Genomic DNA, 27260 nt, shown 5'->3' with positions numbered 1-27260 from the left:
GAAAAAAAAAAAAAAAAAAAAAAAAAAATCAAAAGAGGAATTCATCCAGCTGGGCCTGGTGACTCAGGCCTATAATCCTACCACTTTGGGAAACTGAGGCTGGAGGATAACACGTTTGAGCCCCAGTCTGGGCATCTTAGCAACTTAGTGAGACCCTTTACTCATGTCTCAGAATAAAAAATGAAAAAAGGGCTGGGGATGGAGCTCAGAGCACAGGCCCTGGGTTCAATTGCTAATACAAAGGGTGGGGGCGGGGGGAAGGAGACAGACAGAGAGTCATCCAAAGCAGTATTGACGAGGAACTTTAGAGATCTTTGAACCGCAGTTGGTGTCTTTTCAGAACCGTTCCCCTGGGTGATAGTGATGGCTCTGCTTCTTCACTGTTGCATCTTCTCCTTTTCTGGCTCACCAGAAAACAAAGGCCTGATTTTCATGATTCTGTGCTGAGGAAATGAAGCTGACTGCCGAACAGGCAGTTCCACATGAAGAATGGAAAGGGTGTAGTTTTTTCTCCCTCGCTGAAATAGTTGACAGCTGCGGCTCACTGCAAGAAAGCTTATCCACTGTCCTTCCCTCTTGCCTGGTTAAGATTCCCTGGTGTGAGATTATGCTATGGGACACGAATATTTTCTGCATCTAGATGGAGATTATTCTCTTCCAAACATTCGTACTTTATGTAATATACTTGCAGAGAGTAAAACTAAAGCTGTTATATTCTAAAAACAAGTAATTAAAGAATTGCTGGAGGTTTTGTTTTGGATTTAATTTTCTAAAGTTACCTTGCATTTATACTTTTCTCTTTTTTTAGTGCTAAAAACAGTTGAAAATCTTGGTGTGCGCTATGTGAAAGGAACTGAGCAATATCAGAGTAAACTGGAGTCTGAAATTCGAAAGCTCAAGTTTTCCTTCAGAGTAAGTAAAAGGAAAAATGCGTTCAGTTTGTATGTATTTGCATAGGAAAGTTGTGGGAAAGGTCTTGTATTAGGCGCACGGCTTTTATGAAGACTCAGGTAGCATAGACTGCATGAAGGTACCTACCATAACTAGAGTAATTGATATGGACGCAGAAGATTGGAATGTGGCAGAGTTGAAGGTTGATCTACGAAATGATTGAAGTGGTAAGTACCTGGGTGGAGGCTATACAAGGAAGGAAGTTAAGAAAGAGGGATCGATACGAGGAAAATAGGTCCAGGTAGAGGCTTTGATGAGATCATTTCAGTTCTTAGTTTCACCTGATTGAAGCTTTAGTAAAATGGCTATTGCCTTGGAACACATACTAAGAGATGTATTTTTGTACCTTTTTATTTATGCAGAATTTCTTCGTACCTGTTATTCTAGTGCATTTATTTTATTCATGTCATTATTTTTAAGGAAAACTTAGAAGATGAGTATGAACCACGAAGAAAGGATCATATTTCTCATTTTATTTTGCGCCTTGCTTATTGTCAGTCGTGAGTATGCATTTATACTCTCACAGTCAAATTTGATGTCTTGGACTGTAAATTGTTAGGTAAATGGGAAGTTGACACACTGAACATAGGAAAACTTGGGAACCAGTGTGTGATGGGGTTGGACATTGTTGTAGTGAAGTGTTTGAAACAAGTTTGTGTACTAAGAAATACGGAAAAATGAAATTTTGCCTAACAAGACACTTAACTATTGGAGCGACTTCATGTGGGATTTAAAATGAGAAGGGTATCCTTAGGAAAAAGTACTTTTATGTTTTTCCAAAAACAAAAGTAATATTTATGAGAATTAAACACATATTTGAATTTGATACAAATTTTTGGATTTTGAGATGAATGGGTCTGTTAGATTTAGTTTCTGGTGGTGCTTGGTTTCTCGTAAGTCAATAGTGCCACCCAGAGGAAAAAGGAGTTACTTGCTTTTTTTTTTAAAACTTGAGTTTTTTTTTCACCTTTATTTAATTTTGGCCAAATAATACAGAGCTGTTTCTTTTTATTAGTAGGTTTACAAAGTGAGAATCTTGAGTTCCTTACTATTCCAAAGTAAAAACTGAGAAATATTCATCAACTTTGGTCTTATATAAAGAAGCATATGTATTTGATGTAACGTATAGTAGATAAATTGCTGATAATCTCTGAAAGTCACCTAAAAAAAATCATATTTTGAGTGCAGTAAAGTAATTTTTTATGACAATAATACCCATTATTGGCATTATATATTAATGCCTTATACAGTAATATATTTTGTTAGCTTTGAGATATTAAAGTATACTTATACATACTAATTTTTGTGAAATTATAACCTGTTAGGTTTATAATTTTATTTTTTAAAATTTAACTGATCATCTTCTATTTAGAGATAAAGTTAGCTTTAAAAAATTTGGTGTTTACTTGCCATTGATGAAACTACCTCAGTCCAAAGGTATTTTTGACAATTACATTAAATGCAAGGAACTGATGTTATTTAGTAATCAGGTGGGCCTAAAGTAGTCTGTATTTGAACTTTTCTGTTCATAACACCCCTTGAACATATGGTGACACATCCTTAGAATATTGTGGTTTTTGGTACAGTATTCTTTATCACTGTAGAGAACCTGACCGCTTTTAACTGCTGTCTGTTGGTATCCTGCTTGTCTGAATATTATTTCATTAAAAATTCATGAATTTAATAACCAGCGAAGTTTTAAATTTATACTCATAATTTCCTCTTTCCGTTTCAGTGAGGATCTTAGACGCTGGTTCATTCAACAAGAAATGGATCTCCTCCGATTTCGATTCACTATTTTACCAAAGGACAAAATTCAAAATTTCTTAAAGGATAGCCATTTGCAGTTTGAGGCTGTAAGTGTATTTTTGTCATAATTTCTAGTTGCTTTCACCTTTTATCTTTCCATTTTGTGTTAGGTGCTGGTACTAATGTGTGGAGTTCATTTTCTTTACATTCTCTTCAGTTTCTATCTGAAAGAGTATCTAATAACTTTGTGTTTAAGTGATATTTATTTATAGTAATAAAGTTTAGAGGGGTTAACACGTTCTGTTAATAGTCATTTGTGAGTAAAAATCTGAAATCTGACTGAATAGTTTTTTTTTTTTTTTTTTTTTTTTTTGTGGTACTGGGGATCGAACTAAGGACCTTGCACTTGCAAGGCAGGTGGCGGAATCACTCAGCTAAACCCCTGTTCCCTGATTGACAGTTTCAACAAATACTTTTTGCAGGCAAATCTGAATGATTTACATATAATAATGGTATGAAAACGAAGAAATGTCTGGACTGTTTAGCATGGCTGGTGAGTGGGAATGAAGTCTGTGTTTTCGGTAGATGTGCATTGTAAAGGAAAAGTAGAAAAGTTCTGTTTTGGAAGAATCAGAGCAGTCAAGTGCTAGTGGGACTGGTGGGACTCTGGTATTTAAGTGGGTGGATTGAGGCCAAATACAAATTAGAAGTTGGAGTTGGTGAAAAACATCGTTCTGGCAGCATATCATCTGCAGCGGGAGCAACACTATGGTGATAAGAGGTGTTGTATGAAGTATGTCAGGGAGTTACTTTCTTTTGTTGTCCCATTTCCTTCCTGTAAGTGTCTCTTGAGCTTTCTAAATAACATCTACGGAGGCAGGTAGGGACAGGTGTTGGGCACAAGGCCCTCTGACCCAAACCCACTGCATTTTCACTTGGATCTTTTGTGAAGTCCGTTGTTGTTAGAATCAATTCCATTTAACTTATACTTTCATATTAGAAATAGTTTGTTTTGAAGCCAGGCGTGGTGGCGCACATGTAATCCCATTTCACTTGGATCTTTTGTGAAGTCCGTTGTTGTTAGAATCAATTCCATTTAACTTATACTTTCATATTAGAAATAGTTTGTTTTGAAGCCAGGCGTGGTGGCGCACACCTGTAATCCCAGCCCTCAGGAGGCTGAGGCAGGAGGATCACTGTGAGTTTGAGACCAGCCTGGGTTACATAGTGAGTTCCAGGTCAGTCTCAACTACATAGTGAAACCTTGTCTCAAAAAACCAACCAACCAAACAAACAAATCAAAACCAAAAACAGTTTATTTTTTACTGTTGTTGAAATTACTGATTTTTATTGGGTCATAGAAAAAAACTGTCCTTGAGAAGGTCCCTTCTGTATCCTAGAGTATCTTAACACATTGCCGTGAATACTTTTTTATAATATATTAAGATGGAATTCACGCAATTTGAAATTCATGCTTCTAAAATGTAGTCAGTTGTTTAGTATAGTTAGATTTGTATAAGTATCACCACTTTCTTTTTTTTTCTTCTTGGTACTGGGGATCGAACTCAGGACCTTAGGCTTGCGAAGCGGGTGTGGTGCCACTGAGCTAAATCCCTGGCCCTCACCACTTCCTTTTTTTGGAATATTTTCATTACCTTAAAAGTGAAATGCATTAGTAGTCACTCCCTGTTTCTCCCAATTCTTGGCAGTCATTTCTTACATTTATTTATTGGGATGGAAACATGGCGGTTTGAGTTCTTCTATTACTGCTTTGATAATTCTCTGTTTTCCATGTTCTCTCTTTCTAGTCTCTTGTTAGTTGGGATTTGGTCCTTCTGGATTGGTTTGCTTAATTTTTCTTCTGTCCCAATAATCTGGTCTTTATCTTTTTGTTTTGTTTTCCGGGGGATTTCTTCAGCTGTTTTTCCTTTTTTTCTACATATTTATTTCTATGTTTTTTTCTCCCCTGTGTCATATATCCCCCCTCCCTGCCAAGTACTATAGATTGAACCCAGGACCTTCACACTGAGCTACATCCCAGTTTTTAAAAATTTATTACTTTGAGACAGAGTCTTGCTAAATTGCCCAGCCTCCCAGAGTACTGGGATTACAAGTATGTGCCACCATGCCTGGCCTGTTTTCTTTTAGATTATTTTTCAGCTCCTTTTTTCATTTATTTACCTCTCATTCATTTATTTAGTATACCTGTATTAAACAGTCTTTCATGTTCAGTGTTTTCCTCAAGTGTCTAATGATCCTTAGCTATTTGATTATGAGATGATAAAAGGTAGATTAGAAGATTGAGGGTTGTGTGTATGCATGGCTGTGTAAGGCACTTATTCAGCCTTACCTAGCCACTTAAAAATATTTTTGGTTGTTGGATGATCCCTGCTAAACTCAAGATTTCAGAGAGGAAGCCTCCAGTCTCCTTTCACAGTGACCTGTGACCCATGTCTTAACGTGTAGATTTTTATATTGGACAGCCAGAAATTCACCGTTTACTTTTCCTGTAGTAGTTTTTATTTAACCCCTTATTGTTTTGCCTTCTTTAACTCACTTCTTTCATCTTGTATATTTGATACTTCTGATTTGGCTTTTACTGGTGCTCTTTGAGGTCCTGTCAGCTCTCCTTCACAGTAGCATTTTCTTCAAGGATTTAGATGTAATTTCTTCTTTTCTGAATCAGTTATCACACTTTCATCTCTAACTTCTTTCTTCCACTGTTGTGTATGTCCTTGGTGTTTATGTTCTTTTGTATTTTATTGAGTTTTAGAGGTAATGGAAATAAATGTTTATTTTCTTGGTTGACCGGAAGTCTCAATGGTTTTAATAATTAGAGATTTATTTATAGGGACTATAATTGAACTTTTGGAATGTTTTATTACTAGTGGCTATCAGTTCAGGCTTCAGTGTTGTGTTGTCAAGTTGGTTCCTTCCTCTGCACTTGTCAACACTGGGAAAGACTCCTCCATGGTTCTACTGTGTTCCTGTACCTCTTTCTGGGTCTCTCAAGAATGTGTGACCTTAACCACTCTTCACCCAGGTTGTTTCTCACAACTGTTTTTATCAAGTACCTTTAAAGGATAGGGTAATGTCTTTCTTTTGGCATATGGCTTGCTGTAAAAGGTATTGAGGACTGGAGATTTAGCTCACTGGTGCCACCTCCTGCCTCACAAGCGCAAAGTCCCAAGTTCAACCCCCCCCCCCAATATCTCGAGATGTAGTCAAACTCATCACACAGAGAGCATTCCGCATTCCTCTGGGCTGAATTGTTACCTCTAGTGGGTGCTGAAGAGAGAACAGCCCAAATGTACTGGTTCTTCTGCTTTAGTACAAGAGTACTGAACTTCTTTGTCTCTTATGCAGAAGTCTTAATGACTTCTGTCAGGATTCCACAAACAGTGTAGGCTAACTTACTGGATTTTAGGTAGTATGTCTTAGTCCTTTTCTGCGGCTGTGACAGAATACCTGACTCTAGGTAGCTAGTAAAGAAAAGGTGCTTATTTATTTCACAGTTCTGGAGGCTAGGAAGTTCAAGATTAGGCAGCCACATCTGGTAAGGGCCTTATGCTGTTTTAACATGGCTGAAGAACAGAAGGGTATGTGGGCAAATGCAGAGAAGAGACGAGAGGAGCAACTGTGCTTTATAGCAATTTGCCGTTAGTACAAAAGAGAGGAGGAGATGATGTGTATCTTTTTTTCTCAGTGCCAGGGGTTGGACCCGGGCCTTTCACGCAGAGATACATATTCATCTGTTATTTAAAAAGATTTTTGTTTTTGAGACAGGATTTTTCTGTGTAGTCTAGGATAGCCTTAAACTCACTATATAGCACAGGCTGGCCTTGAACTCACAGTGATCTTCCTGCTTCAGCCTCCTTAGTATTGGGATTATAGATGTGTGCCACCATTCCTGGCATTTTTGTTGTTGTTGCTGTTGCCCAAGCTGGGCTTGAATTTAAAAGTTCAAGGTGGATTTTGGTAAAGAGGGAAGTGGGCGGCGAGATATATGCTTTCAGTGCTCTTCTGGAAATTTCAAGCTGAAAGAACTGGGGAAAGATTAATAGCTAGATGAATGTTAAAAAAGAGTTACTCATAATACTTGTCAGAGACAATAGGGAAGACTTTACCCAAGTGGGGCCTACTGTAATAAGGTTTTGTAATAGGGTAGAAAGTTGAGCTCAACTCTAAATACACAGGAAAAATAGGGATTATGGCCGCGAAACATGATAGGCTGTTAGTTGATGGAAAATTATAAAGCGTATGGTAATTGTTTGCAAATTTCACCTAAGGATATTTTGCTGCTGCTGATATATATACGAAACGAGCTCAGCTTCAATTTGTTCTGTATACAAGTAGAAAAATTTGTGATTTAGACAAAACCCTTTATGAGTTTCTCCTACAACTGTATACTTTTGACTTCTTTCTGAAGAATAGTAGCTCAGGTATTCACATAGTGCTTCCTTCTATAAACTCTGCAAACCCAATACTTTTGTTCTCATAGTGGTTTGACATCAAATAATTATGGAATCCAACCTTGTATTATTTTTTTGTATGTTTGTTGGGCAGCTATTGTAAAATGTTGGTAAATTTTCTATTTGAAGAATAGGGAACATAATTGTTGAATTTTCACTTAATTGAGGCCTAACTTATTTATGTGTATCATTGTAAAACACCATGGCAGATGGTCTTTAATGACAATTTTTTAGAGTTCACAGAATTTGAATTTTCCTCATCAAGCTACAAAATTAGATTCTGCTTATTATAAGATAGTTTAAACTTAGAGACACTATGGCAAATATAAAACTTCAGGCTGTATTACACTTGAAGGCTAAAATTAACATATGCAAACATTTTCAAAATAACTTGTGAGAGTCATTTCTCTTTTCTAAAGTTTTTGTGTAGCTTTAGAATATAGAATTCCTTACATTCTCATTGTTTGATTATTCTTTATGCCTGTGACTTTGCCCTTGGTAAAAAGTATGACTTCAAATTAGTTGAAGTATCCCAGGCATAAAGATGTTTTATAATGTTATACATATGTACATATGTGGTACCATGGTTCACAGATTTAATTTGTTCTTCAATTTTGGAAAAGGTTGCTGTGTTTGTGTTTGTGTAGGAAAGGTGGCTGTGATTGTGTTTGTCACCTGATACAGACTTAGCAAACGATAACAAAATTTTGCCAAACACTTCTGTTTGTTAAACAAATTGTTTGGCAAACAAAAGCATTTGTGAACCGAGGTACCACTCTACATATGTATATATAAATTTTAGATCCTAAAAGAATGCAATTGATTTTGCTAATATCATTTCTACTATTAAATATTCTCTGTAATTTAACATTTACATTGTAGATTTTACTCATGTTTTCTGAAAATATTGTGGAAAAAGATACTGAGCTTTTGCATGTGTGTTATTTTTTCATTCTATAATCTTCCCAGTTTTTGTGTTCCTTCAATTTCCCTGCAAACTTAATCTTTTTTATTTGAAGTCTTCTCTCATGGATTAGTTTGAAGTCTAGGTCAGTTTGCCTAATCTTGGATCTTTGGGATGAGAATAAGAATTAGGGCTTTGGAGGGATAATGGAGTTGTAAAAAATAATAGATTTGCATTCTAAGTCATCGAATGGCTAAATCTGAGTTACAAAGAGAGGAGGAAGTAGTTGGAGTTGTTCACTTAGCCCAGGCCCTGTGAATATAACCATTCTGCTACTCCCCACCACTCTGGAGGCATATAAAGATTAGAGCAATTGCTGGGTGTGGTGGTGCATGCCTATAATCCCAGGGAAGGCTGAGGCAGGAGGATCGCTGTGAGTTCAGAACCAGCCTGGTCTACATAGCGAGTTCCAGGTCAGTCTCAACTACATAGTGAGACCCTGTCTCAAAAAACCAAAAGAAAAAAAAAAGATTAGGACAATTAATATCTCTTTTCTAGACTTGCCTCCATTTATTCTTACCCTGCTATGGGTTGTTGATTTCCTGACTTTGAAATACATGTGCCGGTGCTGTCCCCCAGCTATTGATATCTGCTTTGTTTCTTGTTCACTTCTGGTCAAAGTATGCAGTCCCCATTCTGTTGTTCCATGAAGCTTTGGGGCAAGAGGATCTTTCTGTAATCTCCATTGGGGCTTAATAGCTGTGCAATTTCAGTTAGTTTTAGTTAATCCAAGGAGTAAAGCTGCTGTATGAATATGAGAAAACCCAGAGGACTGCTCTCAAACTTGACATGGGGGTCTTCATTTCTCAAGGAAGGGTTATTTATTAATGACTGAATAAAGGTTAAGGACTGGATCTACCCAGAGAGTAAGGAGACAGAAAAGAAGCTAATCAGCTAATATTTGTTGTGTATTTTTCGAGTGCCAGGTACTTTGCCAAATGCTTTACATGGAATCCTTGCAACATCTCTGTGAAGAAACTGACCACAGACATGGAAGGATTTCCCACGAATCAGACTTCTGGATTGTTTTTCCTCTTTATCAGACACAGTTATCAAACCCCTTTATTCACCACATTTTGTTTTGCTTTTCTAAGTCACTGGAGAAATACAAGGAAGAAGTGGCTATGGATTAATATAAAAATTCATGGTCATGGACACAATTATACATTCAAGACTTCTAGATACTTTTTTTTTTTTTTTTTGGTACTGGGGATTGAATGTGGGTCCTTGCGCTTGCGAAGCAGCTGAATCCCCAGCCCCTAAGACTTCTAGATACTTTGAGATGTGTAAATCAAAGTGTATATTACTAAATACATGAGCAGATTCTTCACAGCCAGTCCTTAAGTAGCACTGAAATAAAGTAGAATAGATGCTGACTTCTGTGGTGACCAGGCTAATCAAAAGGAAACATAGGTGTGAGTTCAGAGATTTACATTAATGTAGGATATTAAATAAAGCATTAACTGTAAATTTACTAAGACATTTTAACTGACTGTTCTTGGCAGAAGTAGAAACTAGATATATTAAATATATCAAGTAGTTTCCGCAGTATGCTATATATGCTGTCTAGGCAAAGAATATTTATACAGCTTAGTTGTTGAGGGAGTCATTGTCTAGCCCATACCTTTTCCATACCCCTTTTGCGTTTTTCCTCTGGTACTGTTTACCCTTTTAAAACCTTTTTTACATCGTATTGTATGACTTAGTTCACAATCAGCAGTTGGCTCATGTAATATTCCAAGATCAGTGTAAACTAAAACCTAAGTATTAAGGTTTGTGTCTGACACAAACCTGAGGATTAAATTTGAGATGGGAGTAGTTTAATTTACCTGGTCACGAAAACATAAGTTATAGACTTAGTAGGTTTTCTTTTTAACTCAAAAGAAGGAGTGATATGATCAAGGGGAGGCCCACTGATTGTTTCAAGCTGGACCTTTCAGGAAGATGACTTATTGGTTCAGCCCAGGGTTCTCTATCAAAGGGAGTATAGGTATTCTAGACATTTTTGTGTTATTTCTGGTGGTTGTAACAGTGTTTGGCAGGCATTTAGGAGACAGGGATGCTGGAGTGCCTACCATGCACTGGATAGCCGTGTACAACAATGGATTTCCCATATCCTTCTTGACTTTTTATATTTATGTGGCCAAACAAATCCCCTAAAACCAGACTATTCCCAGTGATCTGAATCTTGAATCAAACACTTTTATCAATTAGCATAAATGCTTTCCCCCCATGTTATTACTGTACCTTAATTGTTTTTGGAATGCAACTACACTGAACTGGTAGAAGTTAACTGTTTGGTTTTGAATATTTCTGTGAATTATTCACTTTTTTGGAAAAGTACATCACTGATGTGGTACTAGGCCCCACACACTATACCATTTTGCTTTGGTAGCCTCTCTTACTAATGGATACACTATCTAACTACTTGATCACATTCTCTAGTGCACTGTGCCTGATCCGTTTTGTTTGCCAAAATTGTTTTGTTTTAAATTACTTTTCTTTTTTTATGGAGTTCTATTGCTTTAAAATTATATGTTAGTAGATTTCCCCTGAATTTTATTTTGAGATATTAAAGTAGGTATTGTAACATTTTACGTTTTAAAATATTTAAAGAGCAGCATTGAGTTTGGTAGGATTATGAACCAGTTGTTCCATCTAAGCTTTGTGGATCCCCAAGTATTATTCTGTTAATTTCTTTCTTCTACTGTTACCAGCATTGACTTTTTTTATTTTTCTCTTTGGAAGACTCACATTAGTTTTGGGTCACAATTCTATTTGTTTGCTTTTTTTTAACATTTCCACCACTCAAAAAAAATCATGTCTATCTCACTAATACTTGAGTAGCTGTCATTTCTGACACATTTTTTAATAACTAAAGTTAGATTTGGATGTTTTCCTATTTCTTGTGAAAAAATAATCTTCTTAAATCCTGAATATTGCATACTTTCAGCGTCCAAAAAGAACTTGTGAACATAGTGGGTGAAGAGAAGAGCCACAGCCAGCATGGCAGTCCTGCTTCTTTGTAGTCCCTTCTTAAACAGAGTTCACAGCTCTTTGTCTATTGCAAATGCAGAGTGTCCTAGGGTCCCAGTGGCAATAGGGCGGATGGGAAGTATTAGGACTGGCGGTCTGTTCACAGGTCCTTTGGAGAGATACCCAGTTCCAGAGTGTGTGTGTAGTGAATCCCTTTTTCCTGGGATAGTGTCATCCACATGTCAGGTTTCTGGCCTTGGGTCATTTGTATAGATTTCTAAAAATCATCCATGTATAGTTACGGCTTAACCAGTCTTCAAGAGTTCTGATCATGAAGAGAATATCAAGATTAATTTTGTTTTCTTTTAAGTTGATGGTGATGATAGTGTAACATACAAGACTGTAATGAACCATTGAGAGAAATTTGCCTTTGGACTGGGCGACTTATGAAATTTGTTTGTCAATGTGCAGCTCTGGAGATAAACCTGCAGTCTAGTTACAGATGGCTTGGGTTGAGATGGATGTGGACCCCAACTTTTGCAGCACCAGGGATTGGTCTGGTGAAAGACAGTTTTTCCAGGGATAGGGCGGTGGATGGTTTGGGGATGGTTCAAGTGCATTACATTTATTATGTACTTTATTTTTATTATTATTGCTTTATTTGTACCTTTAGTCCACTAGATTCTCATAAGGAGCTTGTAACCTAGATCGCTCTCATACACAAGTAATAGTAGGGTTCTTGCTCTTATGAGAATCTGCCCTGCTGATCTGACAGGAGGCGGTGCTCAGGCTCTGATGTGAGGGGTGGGTGTGGCTGACACAGAGGAAGCTTCTCGCCTTGTCCACTGCTAACCTCCTGATCTGTTGCCTAGTTCCTAACAGGCCACAGACCATTACCAGTCCATGGCCAGAAGGTTCAAACCCCTGGGTAGGGTGACCTCTTTCTCCTGCTTCTTTGAGAAGGCTCACTGGCTGCTGGAGCTCTTTACCAGCTGGTGATGGATAAACCTTGATTCCTTCCTTTTTTTCCTGTTCTTCCTGAGTGCAGGGTGGTTTTTTCTCTCCTTTCCAGTTTGAACACAGATGTAGTTCCGTCATCTCACTCTTCCCCAAATATAGTGTAACCCCTACCTCTCTAGGGTCCCCTAGGTATCACAGACTTTAATTATTTTAATGCTGTCTTTCCTTTTTTTCATTTAAAGGAAGTGCATTCATGTGTTTTCCATGTTAATCTTTCTTGTGGTTTTACATTTTTATGACGAGGAAGCTTATCATGACCTTATTGAGAACAGTGGAAACTGAGGTTAGGGAGACAGAAGGAGAGGAAGGATTTTGAGGAGTAGAGTGAGATGGTGTAGCCCACTGTGATGAAGAGAATTTCAGCAGCTGAGTAAGGAAGTACAGAGTTGAGATGTAAGTTGAGACTTAAAATTGCAAAGCAGTAGAATGTTGATGCTCGGGACAGAATTCTCTTAGAAGAATATTGCCAGTGTCTGTGTTAAAAGTAAGGAGAATTATTTGTTGAGTGGATGACCAAATGAAGGACTGCATAAAGATCTGAATTCTAGCAGTGGCTGTGGGGATGGAAAGAAGTGGGCAGATGTGAAAAAACTAGACATGGGAGTAGCCTCATGTGGTGACTGGTGAAATGTGAGGCGAGGGTGACTTCATCTGTTTCTTACAGAGGACAAGACTAGTGTGATGTTGGTACTGATCGGGAGTGCAAAGGTAGGAATGTGTTTGGGGGAGGGTAGTACATTCAGTTGTGGAAAGAGTGTGTGTGAGTTGGTAGGCCAGCAGAGATAGGCAGTGGACTGTTCAGAATATTAGGCTCAGTTCAGGAGGTCCTGGTTGTAATATATAATCAAAGTACCACATAAAATAGTACTTGAAGCTATGAAAAAGGAGATTACTAAAGGAGAGAATATGAGTGAGAAAAACTGGGAAAATTAATTTCTCATTTCTCACCCCTCTGGGTATGTTACCTAACCTTTTTTTTTTTTTTTTAAATTAACCTTTTGAAGCCATTTTCTTCTGCCATAAAATGAGGAAATTCTAGTAGCTCCCTCATTGGATTGTTGTGAAGCTAAGTAAAATTTCCTGTGGAAATTATGGGTGCTTGGCGGGCACAGTAGCAGTTAATCACTAAGTTTACATATCTTATTTGTTATGCACTTTGGTTATGCCATAAAAACTGACCAATTCTCATATTTCTAACTCTAGAAGTTGTATTGAATTTTTTGTTGTTGTATTGAATGTTTAAAATTAAGTAATCTAATTAGCAGTGGTATTTTTATTTTATAAATTAGAACTTTTGGTTTTTAAGTATCTGGCCTGTTGTAACCTTAGAACTAATTTTTTTGACAAATGTGTATTTCACTTTTAGGTATTTTTATATAAAGCCCTCACTTTTAACATTTAATACCTCTTTTTTTTTTTTTTCTTTTCCCCTGGTACCAGGGATGAAACTCAGGACCTTGCACTTGCGAGGCAGGTGTGGAGCCCCTGAGCTAAATCCCCAGCCCCATTTAATACCTCTTGATGCAGACTTTATTACGACACCTTCACCTTTACTTTTGTCTTCTAGTTTTTATATAATGCCTTCTCCTTTTGGGACTTTGAGATTAATTCTTGGTTGAATATGTTTTTCTTTGATTGGATTGAAAATTGGACAGATGAGTGGTGATGATATTAAATCTGAATCTAATACTTGGTGGATATCTTTGTAATGATGACTATGAGCAACAAGTGGTATTTGGCATCAGTTCTTTTTTTCATCGCAAGGTTTTTATGCTTTGTCATTTGGGGGAGCCAAAGCACTGTGACTTAACTTCCAGTAGTCTATTCAGTATAGAAGGGGAGCGGGTTTATGCTTTGCAGTGTTTGTTTCTTCCTTTTGCTTTGTAATAAAGGTTAGAGAGATTTGTTAAATAGTGGTGTTAAGCACATATATACCTAGAACTTTAACTTTTTACACTTGTAGTTTAGTTGTCTTGTTGCTATTTTAAGGCTTAAGAGAAATTAGTATTTTGGTTGAGTATGTGTTACAGCAAAGCTATAGTAACTCCAGCATAGATCATTGATTTCTTGTCTAATGGAGACCCATGTGGATTTTTCCTGTCAGTGAACCAACTAATATTTTCTGAGTGCCTATAGATACAAAGTACTGTAAATTATATTAAAAATATTGCTACTTGAGTAAGTCCTTAAACAATTTTGGAACTGTTTGGTTGATTAGTGTATACTGGAGTATTGTTGGGGCACTCTAGACAGGTTGACAGGGATGTTACAGGATTTTCATACAAGTAGATTAGAATTTGGATTTAGAAAGTATAGCTTTCTTGTTTTATCCTGATTGTCCTGGCTTCCATTTAGTTTTTGCATATTATTTAAGATGGATTAGAATTCATCGTCTTTCCCCTTTTTTAATATATGCTGGCATGATTTTCCTTCTCTTCTTACCACTCTGACATGGGTGCATATGTGCATGTATACATGTGAAATAGCCATAGCTTGGGTAGAATTTATAGCAGGACAGAGATACGATTCATATGAAATTTTTAGTAGGTTGTTGCCTGTAATCATGAGAAAAGTTTATTTTTGAATTTTGCTGCCTCATTTTTTTTTTTTTTTGACAGGGTCTCACTATGCAGTTGAGACTGACCTGGAACTCACTATGTAGCGCAGGCTGATCTTGCAGTCCTCCTGTCTCAGGCTCCCGAGTGCTGGGATTAAAGGCGTGCGCCACCACACCCAGCTTCTGCCTCATTTTTGTTATAAGAGGTTGGATTCTAGAACAGATGGGCTGTCTCCAGGACCATGTCTTTATTAGAAACTGGGGTTTAACATATATTAGAAATGATGCATACTTCTTTCACTATCCCTAAGGTCTTGCTATTTATTATCTGACTTTTGTTTATCATGTCCCAGAGAAGTTTCAGGACTAAGAGAGGAAATACATCTTTAAAAAAGTCAGTGTCACTCTGCATGAAAGAAGGTAATTCCTGTAGAGAAAGTAATCCATTAGCTAGGTGTGTTGTAATGGCAGCGTTGCCACTTTCTTGTCTTCTGCTGCTTTCTCTCTTTGTCTAACAGAGAGAAGTGACAGGCTACTTACCTTTTTGTGAGTGCTTCTCTTTAAAGCTGTATGGTTGGTTGCCTGGTGGATAATCCAGGCATGCAGCATGGAGTGGCAAAAGTGGAAAGAAGCTCCTTTTCCCTCTTTCTAGCCCTCTCATTTCTTTTTTCTAAAAAATGTTATTTGGTGGGAAGTTGACCTCTGGGGAGTTGATAAAAACTGAAATAAAACATTTTTCTTCTGTTCTGGGTTTTGTATTAATTTGCCCAAAGTGACAGAGTTAGCCTAAATGTTGCAGAATGCTAGGTTTTAGCAAATGAAGTGGAGTTTAATTTCTTTATTTTTACTATATATGTGGTAAAATTAGATAATAAAGGCTTAAAGGATTCTAACTGATAAATTAACTCTGTTTCACCTTCTTAAACCTAAGATGCATAATTGGCCTAAATTATGCAAAATGCTAATTAAAGGGTTTAATTTGCTTATCATCTCAGTTTGATTAGAGGCAGATGCTGATTATCTGCACAGGTCTAAATGGACCTTTCCAAGATAGTTTTCATTATTTAAAATCAACTTGTCAAACTAATTAAGATATAAACTTAAGGGATAACATACACCAGTAGTTATCTATATACTTTCAGTGTAACACATACAAAGCAATTAAAGAATGCTGTGCACCAAAGACTAGGTATATACAGTGTCATTATGAATTTCAATAGTCCCAAAGTTTAAGAGTTGAACGTTTTTGCCTTAAAACAAACAAAAAACAAAAAACAAAAAACAACCAAACAAAGCTCTTTAGGTTATCTAGTCAACTTTATTAATCCTGTGGGTCTTTGACTTTTTTCTTGGTTGGTTTCTGTTCTGCACAAGAGAGCAGAAACAGTCTGTGCATGTGCATTCAAACCATGCATAGAAAGGGGCAAAATTATTAGTTGCCAGGCTCCCCTTCCTATAGGAGACCAGACAATGAATATTGAGGCTTAATTGACCTTCTCTGCAAGCACAACAGAGAAAAACAGCAAGCTGTGGCTCCTTTGGCAACGTGCAGGATGTGAGCATGTTGCAGTTTCCAGGAAAGAGTCAGCAGAGTGGAGAGCTGGGTGTTTACCTGGGTACACGCTCATAGGTAACAAGAGGCAGATGAATCTTCTCTGCACCGGATTGCCTGCTCTCCTGTCTAACTAAAAGCAAGGTGAGCCAATTGCTCAGGGTTCTTTGTCCACTGCAGGCAAGAGCTCCCTGGTGCTCTCATTCTAAACTACCTCTGTATCTGTGTCTTTAGTCTCCATTCACCTCCTATGGTTAATCATTCTTTTTTTTTTTTGGTTCTGGGAATTGAACTTGGGTCCTTGCGCTTGCAAGGCAGGCCACCGAACCGCTGAGCTAAATCCCCGGCCCTGGTTAATCATTCTTAACAGGCTAGTCTCTTACAAGTGGTGCCCCAAAAAGGACCTGACTAGGGAAGTTCCCTCTTCCAACAACAGAGAGTTCTGTGGGGTGTGTGTGTTTGGGGTAAGCACACTTGGAAAACTTCCTTTGTTTTTTGTCTTTCATCCTTATTAGCCTTCCAGTTGGGAATAAACTTGTAGGCTGGTTCCTGCACCTTCCAGGTGACTAAATCTTCCTTTTACAAAGCTAAGAAAACCTGTGGAAAATAGTCGGTATCAATCAGTCTTAATTCAAGGAAGGGGAGAGGGTGTGGTAGTTTATTGAGCAAAATTTTGGGTCTATGCCCCCAACTTTTGTTTTTGTGTATATTCTTCCTGGCTTGCCTTTGTCTTAGAGCAAAGACACAAAGTAATTTATAGACTGTTCACTGTCTGTGGCAGATTAAGGTTATGATTAGGGAAACAAAGGCAGAAACGAATTCACCTCTGATCTGAGTCAAATACAAATAGCCCAGAAATAGAAAACGTTTGGGGTTCTGCTTTGGAGATTAGGGTGTTAGGGAATCTGAGGTATAGACATACGAATCCTGCACCAGGATTGAGGGTAGTAGGGTGAGATGGTGCACTAATAGTGGATAATCCAAAGTTTGTATTGCCTGGGATAAAGAGCATAGGCACTGGTGGTGTATTACCTAGGGTCAAATACAGCACTGCCACTTTCTATTTTTTTTTCTCTAATTTAGTTTCCTCATCTGCAAAATACAGAATGTAATAGTACCATCTTATAAAGTTGGGAGGCCTTGGAACACTAACTTAAATGTGTGAACTTAGTTAGTTATACTTAAATATATTAACTTGGTAATATATTTTATAAAGAATTTAGAATAGTGCCTGACAAATGGTAAGCACACACTAAATGTTAACTATTATTACTTGGTGTCCTTCCAGTTTTTATATAAAACTAGAATTATAAAAGATGCTACAGGGCCGGGGATTTAGCTCAGCGGTTCGGTGGCCTACCTTGCAAGCACAAGGACCCGAGTTCAATCCCCGGTACCCTTGCCCCCAGAAATGCTACTACGTACAATACCTATTTCTTGAGTCTTATTAAAATGAATAAGCTCATGCTTCCTTCTGTGTAGTGTGAGGAGGTTAGGCAGATGGATAGATAAGTGCTAGATTGACAGCTGGACAATTGGGAGAGCCTGATCAGGAGCACTTTTTGCTTTGATTTTTAAGAGTAAAAGGGGAAGTTCATTTAGGTTCAGTTATTTTCCAGCTGTTACATTAAAACAATGTGCTATGGAATGGGATGAGGGATCATAGAGTGCTGTTGATTCTTTTTTGTTTATTTTTTGAGACAGGGTCTCCCTATGTTCAGGCTGGCTTTGAACTCACTGTGTAGCCCAGGCTGGCCTTGAGTTTGAGGCGATCCTTCTGCCTCAGCCTCCGGAGTGCTGAGATTACAGGTGTAACCACCATGCCCAGGCTAGAGTGCTGCTGGTTCTTAGGCAAGTTAAGATTAGTGATAGTTGAGGGTCAGTTCTACTCACACATGACTCTAGGATCTGTCCACTTGCTTTCAGCTTCACTGTTACTATCCTAGCTTGGATTGCCATGATTTCTTACCCAACCCATTCTTTACTCTGAAGCAATAGGACTGTGTATGTGTATTCTGTAGCCCCTTCCCAACATTTTATTGATTTTCTATTAGTATAATATTAATGTTTAAAATTCATAAGTTACTTTGAGCTTTCATTCTTATTACTGCCTAGCCTCATTCCTTAACCATTATTTGTCAACTCTCTGAACCAACCATAATGAGCTTTTTTAGTTTGAAACACATTTTTCTCCCTTGACTTTGCTCTTGCCTCTGTTTCATCTAAGTTTGGCTCATCAGTTGTATCTCAGTTTACACAGATTTTCTTTCTGGGATATTTCCCAAGTTTGGCTTTGAAACTCGTCCTTTGTATTCGTAAGTACTCTGTACAACTTCTGTTAGGCTTGTTATACTTGAGGGTCAGTGCTACCCTTCTGGCAGTGAACTTGACAGCAGTGGACCTTGACTGTGTTGTTCAGTATCAAACACAGTCTCTAACCCATAGGAGGTACCTAATATAGTTTGAAAGAAGGAGTAAATAAGTGAATTAGCCACTTATAGGCATTCCCCGGAAGGTACATTACCTTAGTTGCCTAGGAATTGTTTGGCCTTTGAATGTTTATTATAAAGTTTAAATACTGAGTGGTTCTTTGTGCCTTGGTTTGTGCTTACAGCTGTATAAAATAGATGAATCAAGTGATAGTGTGCAGTTAGCAAGGTGGGCTTTTTTTTTTTTTAACTGGGGGTTGAACTTGGGACCCCAACCCATGCAAGGTGGGTTTTAAAGCTCAAGATGTGAATCACTTTTTGTTCATTGTATGCTGTGCAAGTTAAATTGATCTTGTTGCATTAAAACTTACTAGGTAGATTCTGAGGGGGAAATAGAAGGGTAAGACATTGGGGAAGGGTAATTTGCAGAAAAATTTGCAGATTGGTGAGATTTCCAAGATTCATATGCGTTGTATTTTTCAAGTTCAAAAGAAAGTTGATAGTTTATGCTGGGTTTTAGAACAGGAAGAGTGTTTCTGTTTAATACATAGCCCTTTTGCAACTAGATTGTATGGAATTTGCAAAGTAGGTTTTTTTCAGTTTTATATTATTTTGAAGCTTTCACACATGTGTAACAATTTGTCAATGTGATCAAAATTAATGTAGCTAAAATTGAGTATTTCTGAAGTGTTAAGAATGAAAAATAATTTCTTAAATATTGAGGATAGTTATATACCATATTCTGAATTAATAGTATAGTAAAAATTAATTTACAGCCCTATAGCCAAATATTATATGAAGATGTTTAGGAGGGAGTATATATGCTTATAGCTAATGAAAGTTTTGACTTCCAAGAGATTCCTGAGCTAGTGTGAAGGATTAAAGATATCCACAAATCAGAGTGGAGGTGTAGCTCAGCAGTAGTATGTTTGTACAGCAGGTACAAGGCACTGGTTTTGATCCCCGGTACTGCAAAAGCAATAAAACATAACAGAAATGACAGATTATATTATCATTAAGAGGTAGGAGTTGTGTCACCCCTTGCTCCCTTTTTATGTCGTGGTTTTTACTCTTTTTTATGTTGTCATTAAATATGCATAATATTTACCATTTTAAAGCGTACAGCTCTGTGGTATTAAATACTTCACAGAGTTCTGCAACCATTACTGCTTGCTCTTCATTTCCAGAACTTTTTCTTTTTGTTTGTTTTTTTGAGACACGGTCTCACTATGTAGTTGAGACTGATCTGGAACTCACTGTGTAGCCCAGGCTGGTCTTGAACTCACAGCGATCCTCCTGCCTCAGCCTCCCGAGTGCTGGGATTACAGGCATGCACCACCACACCTGGCAGTTTCCAGAACTTTTTCATCTTCCCTGACTCAAAATATTTAGTAAATAGAAAAATAGAAATCCAAATTTTCTTTCCCAGCCCTTTGGCCTGAGTGTTTTTTTTTTTTGTTTGTTTTTTTTGTTTTTTGAGACAGTCTCACTATGTAGTTCAGACTGCTCTGAAACTCACTGTGTAGTCCAGGCTGGTCTCGAACTCACAGCAATCCTGCCTCAGCCTCCTGAATGTTGGGATTACAGGCATGCGCCACCATGCCCAGCTTCTGAGTGGGTTTTATAATTCTTTTAACAAACAAAATAATGTGGAAGTGACATTGTAATAGTTTCTGAATATAGACCTTAAGAATATAGGGGGGGGATTTAGCTCAGTGGTTCTGTCACCTGCCTCGCAAGCGCAAGGACCTGAGTTCAATCCCCGGTAACACACACAAAAAAAGAATATAGAGATTTCCACTTCCAGTTTTGTCAACACTCTCCTTGTGATCCTTGGAATGCTGTTAAGTCTAGCTAGACTTGCGGAGACAGATTGCTGGGAGGTCTGTTCTGAAAGGCAGCATAAACCCACAGCTGCTGTGCTGGAGAAGCATGTGGGCAGTTCTGCTGAACCTGGCCTTGCAGTCTTCTCCTTCAGGGTGACACATGGGAATGGCGCCGTCTTGGATCTTCAGATCTATCTAGTCACCTGCTCAAATGCTCCTGGTGACCTTGTGTGATGCCACACTGGGGAGGTGGCTTTCCTGTCGGTGAATACTCAGTATTCAAGGCACTGTGCCAGTTGTACTCTTAAGTATCTCACTTACCATCAGGAAAGGAGGTGTAATACAATGGTATTTGTTTTAAACTGCTAAGTTTTGGGTTACTTTGTTATGCTGTAATAGATAATTGGAAGTGGTATTTAAGCTAGAACTTAAGACTTCTTCAATTCGTGAAAGCAAAACAAAAGAAGCATGGTATCCCGAAACAACCCTAACGTGATTTGGAAGGACTCTATGAATGTAATGAAAGATAATATAAATCAAGACAGTAGTGTGGAAAGTGAAATTCTAATAATAACATGAGTGGAGAAGATAACTCTGAGAGAACTCAGATTACTTAGAAGAGATAGAAATGGAAAAATTGTTGATAAATGCTTTCAGAAATTCTTTGGGTGAAGCGTCTTAAGAAATAGCTGAGACGTTTATGACTTTTCATTTTGAAGAAGAGATTTTCCACGAGTCTGAGAGTGTTTTGAAGTTTTGTTTACTTTCAAAGACAGCTTTTCCTGTTTCAGGGCTCTAGAAGGTAAGATAATAAGGTGTAAGGTGTAAAGTGTGAGATAGTAAGTTTTATGTTTTTATATCATGCTCTTAACTCCTCAGAGCTTGCCAAAATTTAAGGTAGACCAAATTAATGAACTTACTTCATAACATGGATTGTGGATAGTCCTTTGCACTTGGTAAATTTGATTATGCTCAGCCCACTGTGTAGGTGCTGGGGGAATTAAAAATGCATTTTTGTAAATAGAAAGACGTATAAATAAATGCAGAGAAGCTTCCAATAGACACCACACTATTTAAGCTTCTAAAATGTTGTGTTCCTTTCCAAAATGGTTGTGAGTTTTTGTCCTATTTTTAATGTTTAATCCTTTGTATTTGGTTCTTGATTTATGGCATACTGTAGTAGGTGAGGGGGAGATTTTAATTTATATGGAAAATCTGTGGACATGATTTCCTATTAAAAAACTAAAACTACACACGCATTTAAAACACCTACTTTGTGAGGGTGGAAAAGCAGGTAGACAGTCCTAGTAAACCCCTGTGTGTTGCTGTGCTGTTGTGTCACTTGGCTTAAGGAAAGGAGCATCTCGGATGAATGCAAACCTCCGCAGCTGTTTGAATTTGCTGCCCAGCTTTCTGGATTTAAAACTGTATCACTTTTGAATTGTAATGATCTTAATGGAGGCAAGAAACGAAGTGAACAAGATTTGGCATCAAAATTCTCTTGTTTTCCAGGCTGCTTTTATTTATTTCTACAAAATAGAAATAATAATTTTGCTTTTTTTTTGTAATTTAAGAAAATAGCAGCAGGAATGTATAGATGAGGAGCGAGTGACTGCTGTCTTCAGACAGATGTCATTGTCAAGCTCGTTCCACAGAACAGTGTAATGGATCCAGATGAGTTCCGTATTTCTTCTCAGTGGAGATTTGGGGCATAGAATACAGATGGCCACGTTTAGGCCGGGTAGGACCCCTTTTGAAAGGAGAGCGAAGGGATGACGATGGGTGCTGGGAGGGTCGCGTTTCTGCTGCGGAGCACTCAAGGCTGGTCTGAGCGCTGGCCTCAGGTTCCGGGTGCGGAAGAGGCGGGCCGTGGAGCGGTGGACCCAGAGGAGCGCCCAGGCGGTCAGGTGTGCTGCTTCCTGCCGCACCCCAGCGTGCTGGCGCTGGAGAACCGGATGCCCCCGAATAACACTTTGCCTTCATAGGGGCACCCCGGCGACTTCTGTCCTGGGATTTGTGCGGGCGCATGGGTGAAGTGGTAGGCTAACACTCTAGGTCCCCGTTGGTGTTAAGAAGTGGCTTGGAGAGGTTTTAGTCATATCAGCTACTTCCTCACCAACATACTGCAGGTTAACACAAAATTCATAGCACGTGTGCTTGCTGTTAAATATATATTTTTAAGGTAAGCCCCTAGCAGAATCCCATTTCTCATGCATCCTACATGGAAAGTCTGGGTTCACTATTGTTCTTTATACTACTTTATAGTTCATGTTTAATAAATAGTTCATTCGTGTTATGTTTCATGTTATGGAAGGTTTACATTAACATGTGTGAGGTTGTAGAAAACAGAACAAAGTAAAATGATCTGTGCTAGAATGTTTGATATGGTCTGTTCAGAGCTGTGAACAGAAAAGGTTTCATTGCTGTCTATGGCCACACCACCCTGAATGCACCCGATCTCGTCTGATCTCGGAAGCTAAGCAGGGTCGGGCCTGGTTGTACTTGGGTGGGAGATTAATTTAGCCACACTGAGCTGACAGCATTTGACCTGCATTTTAGAAGATGAAAAGGCAGAAAGGAGGTAGCAGATATATTTTGATGGGTGGAATATCTTATGTCACCTGCAGCTTCAAATGTTCGAATAATTTCTGAGGAACTGTAAGTGTTGAGTTGGCCCAACCTATAGGATGTCTTTGTCAAAGCTATGAAGTAGACTTCTGAAATTTTCATCTGCAGATGTATGTATTTGAGGGTCTTTTGGAATAAATATCTCCCTTCCCTGTACCCCAGGCACCACAAAGTAGTATTCTGCTACTCACTTGAGTTTCAAGTATATACTACAAATTAAATTTAATAACAGCTGACTTACTAAAACTTAATTGCCATAGATTTGGTTTCTCATAGTCTGTAAGTAAGAATTGTAGCAAACCAATTTATTTTTCTGAGCTTGTTTTTCCTTGAACTTTTATTTCATTCTGTATTTTCTTGGATAAACATGTCTACACCAGTGGTCTGTGTGACTCTAAGCGGATGTCTACTTTTCCTCCTGAGCTGAGTGAAGCTGTAGTTTTGAAATAGGCTTCTGAACTTGGAAGGCTTCAGTCCTCATCATATCTTTTCAGGATCCAGAGTTTGGCTGCCTCTCTTTCAGTGATCTTGAAAAATGACCAAGATGCTACATAGTTTGAAGAGTTAGAGCAAATACAGTTGAACAGCTTGCTGTTGGGCTGCATTGTAAAAGTGAGGAAATAAAATTATATATTTTTTTGATTTTGTTTTCTGGGAAGATATTTGCCAGTTAGAGGTTCAAAGAAGATTGAGTTTGAGAGGCATTTAATTGTGTATCAAAAGGTTATTGCAGAAGAAAGCATACGGGAGACATCATATAGAAGAAAATTTGAAGCTCAGTAATGGAAAACTTTGAAGAAATAGGCATTCTGCCAATTAACAATGCTTCAGATGGTTTGGAATTAAACAGTTGCAGATTTCAAATACTTGATTAACTTTGTGCATAGGGAAACCGGGTTTGGGACGGGAAGTAAACTTTAGCTTATTTTAGTTTTAAAGCATGCTTACCATTCATTAAAGTTTTACTTCAGCTTTACTTATAAAGTTTAATAATGTGAGGTCAAGAGGTGTTATAATCTACTATTTTGTGTTAAACCACTGAAACAAAATTCCAAGAATATTTGAGTAAAATTGAATTATTGCAGGAGTTTAGTCTATAGCTCTTGACTGTCTCAGTAGTCAGTAAATGTTTCCCAAACTGGGTAAAATTTTGATGTGGGTTTGTAGGAGGGGAAAATCCAGTAAAGAATATAAATGGTCCATCATCCTTTTCGTTTCATTCACATGACTTATGACACAGTTATATCAATAACCAGTTAGTATTATAAAGACGTGTTTGTGAATGTGTAGGAGATACAGGAATATATTAACCCATCTTTCTGTAGTTGTCCAGCTGTCCTTACATTGTAGTAATTTGGAGTAAATTTTTAGATTTTATTACTAAATGTTTAAAAACAAAGTAGATGAAAATGCCTTTTCACCCAAATGAAACAGAGAACATGCTTGCTTCCTTTTTTTATGTGTGTACTGGGGATTGAACTCAGGACCTTGAGTTTGCAAGGCAGACATGGAGCCACTGAGCTAAATCCCTAGCCCCTTGCTTGCTTCCTTTTATAATTTTCCCTCCCCTCCCCTCCCCTCCCCCCCCTTCCTTTATCTGTATAATTCAAAGATTTAAAATCTGTGATTTGTTTCTGCTATTGTTTGTGGTTTTTGTTCTTATTTTTTTAATTTTAGGGACAGGGTCTCTATGTTTCTCAGGTTGGCCTCAAACTGCTGAGCTCAAATGATCCTCCTGCCACAGCCTTCTGACTAGCTGGGACTATAGGCACATTCTGTGGCACTGGCGTCTATTTGCGTTTGTTCTTTTTCACATTTGCTTTTGTGCCTGGTTATGGTTGACTGACTGTTGATCTCATACAGTTTATTTTTTTATGTGCATTTCAGGATCAGTGTGCTCTCTCTGTCCTGAGAGGTACTGTGGTTTGCTCCTGCCAGGGTTTTGGAGGTATTATTGTCAGGGACTCTGTTGAAGCCATATTAGTACTGTGACTCTCTGGTCCATTGAAGCCATATCCTGAAGTAGCAACTGTGAAAACTTTGTTCTCCCTGCCTGTTCCCTCTCTTGGTGCCATGACTGCCCGCCCTTCACTCTGCTATGGTTGGGAGTGAGTGGTGGTTCAGCTGTCATGCATTCTTCCATGGAGCTGTCACCCTTTGAGGTTTCTTCTAGGTCCCCTAGTTTTGGCAGGCCTAGCCCTGGTCTTTTGTCACCTGGGGCCTTGAGGCTGAGGCCCTTGCACTTGCAAGGCAGGCAGTGGAACCACGGAGCTAAACCCCTGGTTATTCTTTGAGTTCAGGTTTGCCTCACAGTTTGTTGTGGCAGTTCCCTATGTTTTCAATTCTTACTGCTCTCAAACTAACATATTTTTTAATGGTTCATTCAGCATGTTTTTTTGTTTTCAGTGGACCGTAGATCTGGGTAACTTAAGAAATCAGGAGCTGCTAATTGCCTCAGGGCTGGAGCCATATGCTGCTGTACTGTTGGAGGTACGGTTGCAAGTTCTTCCTTTCCTCCACATACCCTTCTGCCTCTTTCCAGGTTGAGTACGGGGCTGGGCAATAATGTCTTCAGATCTAAAGTTTAAGGTGGAATACCTTTCTCAACTTATGTGTCAAATCAATGGAGCAGCATGTGCTCATCTGGAGAGATCGTGGAGGGTAAACTACTTTTACTAAAGACCTGCTATTCTTACACCCCCCAGCCCTCTTCTGCAATCTTTAACTTCTTGATTGCTTTCCATCTTTCTTAACTGCTTTTTTCCCCTCCATTTCTATCACAATATCCCAGTTCTAGGGCTATTACTTGGTGACATACTAACTTCTTAAGTTCTCTTCAATTACTGGCACAGTTGAACATCATTTTGCATATATGAATGCTTTGTCATATGAATTAAATTTTTTATTTTCATAAATTCTATATTTTATTATATCTGTCCACTTATACTTTTTAGTCTTTTGGGGTTTTATTATAGTGAATATTGTTTCTTATACATTTTAAAATATTTCATTAGGTTGAATATTGTCACCTTCCATGGTTTGTATATTTTATTCAGTAAACATTTTTTTTAGTACACATTTTATCTCATACTGTGGTCAAAGTTGGCAATATAATCTATGCTTAGATTCGTGTTCACTAGTAAGGGAGATGTAAGTTCTTATGGTATTGCGTCAGTCAGTACTCACCAGAGAGACACTATACATCTCTCTCTCTCTCTATCTGTCTGGATTTACAAGGCAGGCTTACAGTGGCCACTTGCAGAGCCACATGTGAAAGAGTGCAAAAGGGCTCTGAGCATGCTGGAGACCCACGGATCCAGTCAAGAGCTCACTGTATACCCCATGTAATTCCATGTAAGGAGGCTGAAAAGTCTGTTGGAAGGCACTAGAAGCCAGGTGGTGTCCAAGGTGAAGGTAGAGACAGCGCTTCTGCGAAACAGAAGCAAGCCTCCTTCTTCTTTCCCCTTTTATTCCGTTTGGACCACAAGCCCATGTGTTGGTGCCACTCCCACCCTGGGTAAAGGCAACTTTAGTAGGTCCATTCCATCACCCAGTCAGTTGGGTGCTTTTTGGTCAAGTTGACGCAGCAGTTAACTGTCACAAGTAGAATACATAAATACCACAGTACTGTATGATCTAGCCTGCAGGTTTATACAAGCATAGAAAAGGGAGTGATGATTGAGGAAATCTGCGGAAACTTTGCAGAGAAAATATGTTAGCCGCATCGGCTTTTTCTAGTAGAAACAAGATATGTTTCTAGTTGAAACAAGAAACAAGGTAGAGTTTTTCTAATAGAAACAAAGACATGGCAAATATGTATAAAGTTATACAGGTAAAAGTCATGTTGTGCAGGAAGTGCAGGTTGGTTCATAGGGTTGGAGGACAAAGTATTTTTGGGGAAAAATTGAAATTATGAAGAGTGTAAAGGGCCAAGAAAATAGGTGGATCCATAGAGCCTGTGTTGTAGGGAGAATGCAGTGGGGGTGGGTAGTAGAGAGATGGTTCGGGAGAGTGTAGGGAAGCGGTGGGGGTGCTGCTGAGCTGTGCCGCGACTGTGGGAACGGGCTGCAGAAGTGGTGTGGGTATGGGGCAGGGTGTGCCAGGAACTGTGATGCTGACATCGCTGGAATCGTCCA

The 27260-nt window shown here is 38.4% G+C and overlaps 1 protein-coding gene across 9 annotated transcripts in view; it reads left to right on the top strand.

Moving 5' to 3' along the window:
* Prim2 (DNA primase subunit 2) overlaps positions 1-27260 on the top strand; it is a 240738-nt gene that overhangs the window by 2676 nt on the left and 210802 nt on the right. For all 9 annotated transcript variants that reach the window (XM_010617879.2, XM_033756654.1, XM_010617877.2 and 6 more), the window contains exons 3-5: positions 809-912; positions 1372-1451; positions 2687-2807. In XM_010617879.2, the coding sequence (XP_010616181.1) occupies positions 809-912; positions 1372-1451; positions 2687-2807 (305 nt within the window). The remainder of the gene's footprint in view (positions 1-808; positions 913-1371; positions 1452-2686; positions 2808-27260) is intronic.

The sequence above is a fragment of the Fukomys damarensis genome, unplaced genomic scaffold (genome assembly GCF_012274545.1).
Source record: "Fukomys damarensis isolate Sample0158 unplaced genomic scaffold, DMR_v1.0_HiC HiC_scaffold_27, whole genome shotgun sequence".
NCBI classification, from domain to species: domain Eukaryota; kingdom Metazoa; phylum Chordata; class Mammalia; order Rodentia; family Bathyergidae; genus Fukomys; species Fukomys damarensis.
This window is presented reverse-complemented; position numbering and strand designations above follow the sequence as displayed.